Raw genomic sequence first — 9,939 nt, 5'->3', positions numbered from 1 at the left:
ACCATCACTGCAGACACCGTATATCCAGACACCATCCTTGCAGACACCATCCCTGCAGACACCGTATATCCAGACACCATCCTTGCAGACACCATCCCTGCAGACACCGTATATCCAGACACCATACCTGCAGACACCGTATATCCAGACACCGTACCTGCAGACTAATCGCTGCATCTTGTAATATATTCTTGCTATACTCGGCTGCATCTCAGATTCCATCGTGTCAATTTCTTTCTTCAGGTCTTCTTCTCCTCATATATCTTCAATGCCAACGTCATGGTGAAGGTAGCAACCAGACCGGCGGACAATCCCGTAAGTTACCCTTACCTATAGCGTGCGATCACTCGTTTTGCTCCACGTCGCAACGTGGTAACGTAAATCTGCCTGTAATGTTGTCAATGTCACGTGGATGCCGGTTTGAGAGTTAAGACTCTTGTTGTTGTTGTTCGACAGGTTGGTGCAATGGCGAAGAGGCTCCACCTAGGGGGCATGATGCGAGATACGCCAAAGCTGTCTTTGCCAGGAAAGCTCGTCTTCCCCAGGTGAGTGCATCTATCATAGGTAACACGGTCGTTACAGTCTCGTTTATGTAATACGTAATGCCTTCGATTTAATAAATAAATGTATGATATTCCCGGTGATCAGTTTCGGGGTGATTGTGGTGACGCTACAATTATGCATGTGTGCATTCATACGTGAGCGTATCTTGTGTTGCAGTATGCACAACACGGGCCACTTCTCCATGCTGGGACTCGGTGACATCGTCATGCCGGGCCTGCTGCTCTGCTTCGTGCTGCGCTACGACGCCTACAAGCGCGCGCAGCTGCAGTCAGCCGAGACCGGCCTGCCGCCGCCCGCCAGCAACTTTAGCAAGGTCACCTACTTCCACTGCTCCCTCATAGGATACTTCCTAGGTGAGAGCTGCCCCCTGTGTGCGTGCGTGTGTATGTGCGTGCGAGTGTGTGTGCGTGCGTGTGTGCGTGCGTGCGTGCGTGCGTGCATGTGTGTATGTGCGTGTGCGTGTGCGTGTGCGTGTGGTGTGCGTGTGCGTGTGCGTGTGCGTGTGGTGTGCGTGCTGCGTGTTGCACCGTGCTGGTGTGCGTGCTGCCGTGTGTGTGCGTGTGTGCGTGCCGTGGTGTCGCCGTGCAATGTGTGCGTGCATTGCTGGCTGATGCGTGGCTTTGGCATGCATGCGGTGCGTGCCGTGTAAGTGGGGCAGTGCCGGTGGAGACTTTGGCGTTCCGGGGTCGTGATTCTGCGCTAGATACAGTTACATCGCCACCGGCAGAAATCTTGTAACAAAGTCGCTGAACGAGCCAAGTGACTGTGCAGTTTTTTTCGGCTAGAGATTATAAGCTCTATTGATTTGTAGATGTAATTCGCAACTGAAGCCTGCCTTGACTGATTTTGCATTGTTATGATCGCGGATGTTTTCATTTGATTGTGGCCAACAAGTTGCCCACGTTGTGCCAGTTGCACAGGAATTTGATACGCCCGTTCTTTTTTTGCCTGTGGTTTTGAATAATGATCGTCGTTTGAACCCGCCAGGTCTTGCTGACAGCGACAAGGTGTCATCGGAATTTTTCCGTAGCCGCCGCAGCCCGCTCTACTGTACCTTGCGCTGCCATTTCACGCTGCTTCCACGTGCCTGCTCATGCTTAACCTGAAGGTATGCGCGCTGGCGTTGAACTTTTTCGTCAGGCAGCCAAGTAGTTGCTGCCAGAGAAAAAGTCAGTACGACAGCTGCTTTTACTATTTAGAATTGTTTGGCCAGCAAGTATTTGTGCCGATTTGTTAAGAGGCAGGCAGCAAACTGACCCGCTGGTAGGCAACAAACTGCCGCTTGTTGCTCCCTAATTTCGAAGCCTGTTTGTTTGTATGAGAACGACTGGTGGGCCGGCCTGCCCACACGGCGGCGATTTGTTAGTGCGACTGCCGTATCTGGGCGTTTGCTCACAGGGTTGCATCATTGAGGCGATCCTGAGGCGAAGCACGAGAATAGACGCATTTCGAGAGGCCCTCTTATACATTAATGTCATCATCGTAATCCGAGTTAACGTACATACATACATCATGTGTTAGTGAGGATGTGTGCCTAGTGTGTTCGGCTCCCTCTTCTCTCAGGCCCGCACGTAATTCGATGGGAGCGACGAGGGGGGGGGAGGAGGGGTTAGGCAAGCCAAACAGAGCTAAGAACTGGTTTTCGCGCTAGCTGCAGCCCCCTCCCTCCGTTGTACGTATTTGCCAGGCTAATCATGCTACTTCATCAACGGTGCTGCGCCGAGTGAGTCGTGCCCTCAGTTTGCCCCCCGGGGGTCCTCATTTACGCCTTGACATACAAACCAATGTATGGGTTACTGTAAGTTTTGCTACAGCAGTGTTTGTCTGCTTAATGCGATTTTGCAGGGCCGATCTGAGACGCATGTGGAGCGAAGCCCTCAACGCTGAGCCCCTAAAGCTAAACTGATCGGAGTATGACCTACACCTCTGCTATGAGCCCTAATGTCAGTGTCTGTGACACCGTTGTGACATAAATATATTATATCTACGAATCTGCATAGCTGTTAGCCGTTCAATCAGGATGCGGCCCTCGTGTACATAATGCGCCGGACTAATCTGGCACGCTGGCAATGCCGATTGCCCAAGAGCGTAATATTTAACGCCTAAACCTGCGATGGATTGGCAGCGCTTATAGTACTCTGAGCTACTACTACCGCACGTGCTGCGGCGGTGTACTGACAGAGCGCGCCAATATGATTGGATGTTGTGCTGCGAATAGCTGAAGATCGGCGAAAGTTGGAGTGTTTGCCCAGGTGTTTCCGATTCTGCCCGTTGGAACGACTTTGCAAGGCTATATACCTTGTCCTGCAAATTGTTATCATTGATGTGTTATATCATGCTTGCTACTGCTGACATTGTGCACGTGTGTCATATTCTGCTGTGCTATCACTTTGCTCATGCCCAGAACTATGTGATACTGTTGGTGTCGCCCCAGCAGCTGAAGTACTCGCGCTTGGATAACCACACCATATCGTGTACTGTGGTGGTATCGTGCAATACTGGCGATACTGACCCTTGTATCGTGCACACCTGTCCCGATACTGCCTTGTTATCGATGCAATACTGTTGCCGCATACTGCCTTGTATCACTGCCATTGATATTCATAATATGAATGAACTGCCTGTCTAACTGTGGCGCAAACTTAATATGCTTCATGAACGATCGGCAGCAGCAAGCAGGAAATTGCAAGCATATGTAGAAGCTTATTTGCAAGAAAGCACCAACACATGTGACACCACTCCCTCTAGAAGCTACGCATGACAATGCCAACACAGTGGTACACACATCCCTCTAGAGCTACTGCCATGACAAGCAACACAGTGTGACACCACATCCCTCTAGAAGCTTACTGCATGACAAGCAACACAGTGTGACACCACATCTCTGTTGAAGCTTACTGCAAGACAAGCAAAACCGTGGGACACCACATCCCTGTTGAAGCTTACTGCAAGACAAGCAACACAGTGTGACACCACATCCCTGTAGAAACTTAGTGCACGCAACACAGTGTGACACCACACAAAAATACCCCCACTCCACCCCATCCCACCTGGAGGGATGCACTAGTTCTAGCAATGTGGATCTAAATAGATATCATGGATGTTTGTTTCTGTGTGTGATTAGGGAATGCGATAGGAGAGAATACTTCACTCTCCAGCTACTGTTAGTGTTTCAAAGGTAGGGGTCAGACTTCACTAACACTAGGTGGACGTGTCACCAGTAAGTGCTACATGTTTATAGCATAATTGTTGTGTGCATATCCACCCGAATGGTTGCATATCAATGCACAATTGTTATTCAAATGCCCACGGAAAAAATGTGCTAGATGTCGTGTTATATCAGCGTGCGCAAACACACACTTCCCACTTCAGAGGCACCCTGTGTGCGAGTGCAGGTGGCGTGAATGTGCTTCCTGTGTGTCCACATTAGCCGTTCAGTTGTTACTCATTATATATACAAACAAAAGACACATGAAAACATCGCTGCAGTAGATGTTACACAATAGCTTATTGTGTGCATTGATATCTGTTATCTGTGAATGTCAACACAATTGTAAAATCTAGATTTATAAATCTTTTCTGTTTATTCATATATTATATACTCTACTCTACTATACAATGCTATACTATACTATCTTATACCGTTTTATTTTGCACAAATGTTTGAGCAGGTTTACAAAATGAAATAAAATTTCTTGTAGAGAGCATGTAGAATGTGATGATGTTGTAATACAGGGTTGGTTGAGTAGCTACTGCAGTAGGGCAGATTTCTGCTTATAAAAAATGTACAGGTATCACCTATAGCAATTTAGAGGGGCACTTTTTCTTGTTGGTCTTTTCTAGCCAGCCATACAGTGTTGGGTGAAAGGTAGTTACAAGTTTAAGTTACTAAACGTCGATAAAGCATGGAATGTTTATTATTTTAAAATGCACTGTTTGTGATATGATTGATGGATGGTGTTTGTGTTACATGAACGATCATTGGTTTAAGTGTTTGAACCATATTGTGTCTATGTGTACATGTTGTTATGTGTCCATTATGCTGTAACAGTACATGTCTTTATCAACTTGCATTTCTATTCTAGTAAGAACCATGTGTATCCTGTTGACCTTTGGTGTACGTATGCTGTTTACTACAAACAATGAAGCACCTATTGTACAGCCTACACCACCATACACAAATATTAGTGATGATCTAATAACCAAAATAATTTAGGAAAAACGCAATTCTATACATTGCTCACTCTCATCGTATATTCTTTAGGTTGATACATATTTAATCGTGTCACTAACTAATACTTAGTGGGAGAGGAGAATATACTTGGATATTTCAAATGAATGGGCAAGCGATCTGTAATCTAGGCCAGTAAGTGCTGCTATCTTGTGTTGCAACGTTACCCATTTCCCGTCAATGTAAGCGTTAACTTCCATGTAGGAAATGTAAATTTGTACAGAGTCAGTGTTTTATCTATAACTTGTGTACATTTTACGAGGTACTGTTTTTAGGAAAATCTTCATGTCACAATAGTAGCCTGTAAATGGTATTAAATGTCGTCATGACAAAAATTACGCGCCTTTTCACGTCTTTCATTCTTTGTCTCCTGTTTTATACCTTGGCACTCGCACATCATAATAATATGTGACGATATTATACATCTGAATATAAACATTTTTAGCATAAACAGCAGCATGTCATTGTTTACCAGCTGCCTCATTGTTATTATAACATTCTAAATGCCACATATCCTTGTGTAGAACTTTCTGTAGTCATTTCTGATGTGTTTCAATGTACTAACAGGTACGTGTTCATAAACGGTTTCTATAGTAACCATATTTAGACAAATTTACTGCTGTGGCGAAATTCATGCGTTTCTAGTGAAGTGAAGAAGTGGTCAATTCGTTGGTGTTTTTGCTATCAGTATGGCAATGCAAGTCTACTTCATACACATAGAGACGATAGAGTAGGGTTACACTTCACCAATATATCATGACAAAGCATCTACAGAATCTGCTATGGTCCGAGGAGTATTGCGATTTCATGGACATAGTTTTAGTGGAGAACGAGTTTGCTGAAGTGAGGCGGGATAGGTCGCTATTGCGCCCCGTCTATCTTGGTCTCACGCCTGACAAGTTCATCATTGCTGACGACGTCCACAGTACCCTAGCACCAGCTGGTAGGCAAGCCTGTGTTGATCATATCGAAATCTTAACGCATTGAAAAACGCCACTTTCGGTGGCTCGGTTAACAACGCGATGTAACTCATAGCTATATAACAAACACATGCACACATGTTTGTATATATCCATGAACACATCAAAGCGTTTCGCGCGTGGTCCTCGGTGCTGTCCTCTGTTGGTTGTAATCCCTAATCGCTTACAGGTCACGTGCCTCAGTTTGAGCTGGTGAGCATTTGCGGAGCGGCGGCGCTGCCGAGCAGGGGTGTCCGTCTGTCGGTGTACAGCTACAGCGACACGATGCTTCGGGCGAGGTTCGCTAACGGTGCTACGAAGTACTTCCAACTCACGGCACAGGATGGCGCTACCGTCGCCTGGAGACAGTGGCTGTGGAGGATGAAGATGTTAGAGGATGGTAACAACTCGTCGACCGCATCCGACGACGGTCCGGAGGCAGATCTCTCCTCATCTTTCTCGCGCAGCTTCCATCAGTTTGAGCGTGTGAGTCGTTCGCGGCTCAACATAGCAGTGCGCGACAGCCATCACGCAGTGCTGCCGGCTTCTCCGGGAATCACTGTTACTCCGAATACCCGGGAAGATGTGGAGTGTGCGGAAAAGAAGCTTGTTTTTACGTCGCCGCGGCGACCCAGCATGCTGGCAACGCTCGGCAACACAATGAACGAGCAGCAGATACGCACGGTCGATCGTCTGCTACTCGCCGCTCCGCTCAACACTAGGGGGCGCCGCAAGAGCATCGCCGAAGTCATCGATGCGCCACTGATGGAGCTCGCGCCGAATCGAGGTAGCAGTGGACTACGTCTGCCTGTAGGTGGCGCCACTGCACGCAGAGTGAGCCTAGCGGAGTATATGCATGAGACAACGGCAGTGCCGTCTCTGCTGGACATAGCTGAAACAGAAGAGCATCCTTCACTCGTGAGTGTGAGGGCGCCACAGGAAGACAACTCTTCGCTGAACCTAAATGCAGACGACCTACCCTTGATTCTGTGTCCAGCCTCTTTCTTTAAGGTGATCAAGCAGTTGCATTTAATCTATCAGATAAAAATAATCAGTTTCACTGTAAAGGGGTTTACAGCGCTTTGCTTGAATTGCCTACATCGCCGACTACACACCTATTTACTAGGAAAGACCGACTGTAACTGTATACGACATTTCTTTTGACAAACACCGGGCATGCGCGATTATACATATAAGCTTACAGTGTATTAGGATATTGGCTACCAACCCCATGCTACCATTTAGCTAAATTGTCATCATGTAACTATAATTGAAGACCTGATTTTTACCTATCTACTGTGACATGATTTATCATTTACTTATATATACACAGGCACTCGATGGGTGTGGGCCGGGGCAGTCGTGGTATAGTAAATAGCGTAATTTGGGCTGAAAGATTTGGGATTTAGGTCCCACTATGGCCTCTGCTGCTGTGCTCTTGAGCAAGGCACTTTAATGCGATTTGTTTCTCTTGACACTTGCTGCAGACATTGGTTGACATTCTCGCTGACTAGTGGCGTGCGGCTAACAACCCCGTCTACATTACAACGAGTAGCTTTTCCAGACAAAACGTGGATTAGAGAAAACCCGTTCACAGAATCCAAAGCAAAACAGTTACTGAAGCCTGTATGCTCCATGATTGCAGTCAATTTTTTACAGTGACATAGGTTCAGTTATTTACACATATTTACATATGTTGTGCATCCACATCTACATCTACATTGACATAACGTATCTATGTACAATGCCATGGTTTACCTGTCTGCAATGACATAACTTACCTGTCTGCTATAATATGATTTACCTGTCTGCAATGACATGATTTACCTGTATGCAATAATATGATTTACCTGTCTGCAATGACATGATTTACCTGTATGCAATAATATGATTTACCTGTCTGCAATGACATGATTTACCTGTATGCAATGATATTTTGTGCCTATCTACATCGACATGATCAAGAGTACATAATAGAGATCTCTATTATGCACTCTTGACATGATGTATCTATGTGCAGTGACGTGATTCTCCTATTATATCTATTATATCCTATTATACCCTATTATATCCTATTATATCTCAATCGACGACGATATGATACACAATACCACAATGACGTGACAATAAATGCGAGATATCCACATGCGTGTGTTTTTCCCACGCGTTCGTGTGTGTGTTTTCCCACGTGTTCGTGTGTGCGTTTTCCCACGCGCTCGTGTGTGTTAAAGGTATTAAACCTGCGCTACTGGAGGCACGGCCACGTGTGGCTGCGACGCTGTGTGTCGCTGTCATCGCTCGAAGCCCTCGCTAGCGACCCACACTACTACGTGGGACCGCAGGATGGGCCGCAGTTCAACTACGATCGAGAGGAAGTCACCCAGACTGCCTCCCAGCCGGACCTCCTCAACATTGAAGCCACGTTCCGAGAAGAGATGCGGTCATCTGTTGCTCGGACGTTGGCCGGAGTGAGGCGGGAGAACGCTGACCTGAACATGAGCACGTTAAGGCGGCCTGCGAAGCGCACGCTCATGCACTGCGCCAAACGCCTCATGCATGCCCAGCGACTACTTAAGTATGATGTACAAAGCTCGTGTATGATATATAAGATTATTAGAGGCATCAAGGTAGTGGTGATAGGTGCATATGCTCGTGGAATGATATATAGACTATAGGAGCCTGGCAGGTATGGGTGTACGGTGCAATGCTCGTGGTAACTCTAGACTATATGTATAGAGACCTCAGCGTATGGCTGGTTAGGTGCAGTGCTCGTTGGTAATGATATATGAGTATAGAGCTCAGGATATGGATGTAGGACGTGCAGATGTCGGAGGTATGATATATAGATATAGAGCTCAGGTATGGTGTAGGTGCAATGCTCGTGTATGATATATAGATATAGAGCTCAGGTATGGTGTAGGTGCAATGCTGTCGCGGTAATGAATATATTAGAATATAAGAGCTAGGCTATTTCGGTAGGTGCATGACGTCGGGTATGATAATATATATAGAGAGCTCAGGATGGTGATCTAGGTGCCAATTGCTCAGGTGTATAGCCGATATTTGATGTATGAGCTCAGGTATGGGTGATAGCGTGCAAAAGCTCGGGTATCGATTATTAGATAATTGAGCTCGGTATGGTATCGGATGCAATTGCTACGTGTTATGTATGGGAGTAGATATAGAGCTCAGTAATATGGTGGTAGGTGCAGATTGACTACGTGTATGATATATAGTATAGAGGCCTCAGAGTATGGTGTAGTGTGCATGCTCGTGTATGATATTAGATTCAATATGAGTCTCAGGCTATTGGTGTTAGGATGCAGATGCTCGGGCTCATTGATATATAGCATGATAGACTACAGGTATGGTATAGGGTGCATGGTGTTACGTGTATGATATATAGGACCTTAATTAGAGCTCAGATATAGGTGTAGGTCGCAATGCTCAAGTGTATAGATATATGATATAGGAGCTCAGGTATGGTGTAGGTGCATGTCGTGCTAATTGATATTAGTAGATATAGGGCTCAAGGTATGGGTGTAGGCTGCAATGCTCGTGTATGCATATATGATAATAGACACTCGCGCGCTCAGGTATGGGATGTAAGGTAGACAATGCCTCGTGATAATGCCATCTTTAGCTGTAGGCTCAGGTATACGGTATCGGCATGCAGATGCTCGTGGTATGATATTAGATATTAGAGCTCAAGGTATTGGTGTAAGGGGTGCAATGCTCGTGTTATGATTATATAACTATAAAGCTTCAGGTTGGTGTAGGGTGCAATGTCGTAGTATGATATATAACTATTAAGGCTTCAGGATATGGTGAGTGCAATAGCGTGTTGATATTATAACTATAATAGACGTTCAGGTTGGTGTTCGGATGCTAATGCGAACGCACAACGCAAAACCACTACAAACGTAGAATTATGAAAAAGGTACCCGGTTTGAAGACATCTGTTTTATAAGCGTAAAGCAGTTACTGTCGAAAGTGGAAAAGTACTTATTAGACGACTGATATGTTTCAAACAGATTCAACTATCACTGATTTGCACGATGATTGATCCCGTATGATTTTTTTCATGTATTACGGGATATCGCTTTACCTTGGGCTGGCCCAAGCTCCCGCGTTCTCGAGCGTGAGCAGATGCGGCACGCCTGCTCTGTCGGCCGCAGGAGCGGC

General features: G+C 46.0%; 1 protein-coding gene across 1 annotated transcript in view; it reads left to right on the top strand.

The window, feature by feature from the left end:
• Nucleotides 1–1,670, top strand: part of LOC106817654 (signal peptide peptidase-like 3) — a gene marked incomplete at its 5' end in the record, with an annotated part of 17,834 nt that extends 16,164 nt beyond the window's left edge. Inside the window, 4 exons of the mRNA XM_014822342.1 lie at nucleotides 244–315; nucleotides 457–545; nucleotides 721–917; nucleotides 1,552–1,670. Coding sequence (XP_014677828.1) covers nucleotides 244–315; nucleotides 457–545; nucleotides 721–917; nucleotides 1,552–1,670 — 477 coding nt within the window. The remainder of the gene's footprint in view (nucleotides 1–243; nucleotides 316–456; nucleotides 546–720; nucleotides 918–1,551) is intronic.
• Nucleotides 1,671–9,939: the final 8,269 nt, after the last annotated feature.

The sequence above is a fragment of the Priapulus caudatus genome, unplaced genomic scaffold, assembly GCF_000485595.1.
Source record: "Priapulus caudatus unplaced genomic scaffold, Priapulus_caudatus-5.0.1 Scaffold1816, whole genome shotgun sequence".
NCBI lineage: Eukaryota > Metazoa > Priapulida > Priapulimorpha > Priapulimorphida > Priapulidae > Priapulus > Priapulus caudatus.
Note: the sequence above shows the minus strand (reverse complement) of the source record. Positions and strands in the feature narration are given on the sequence as shown.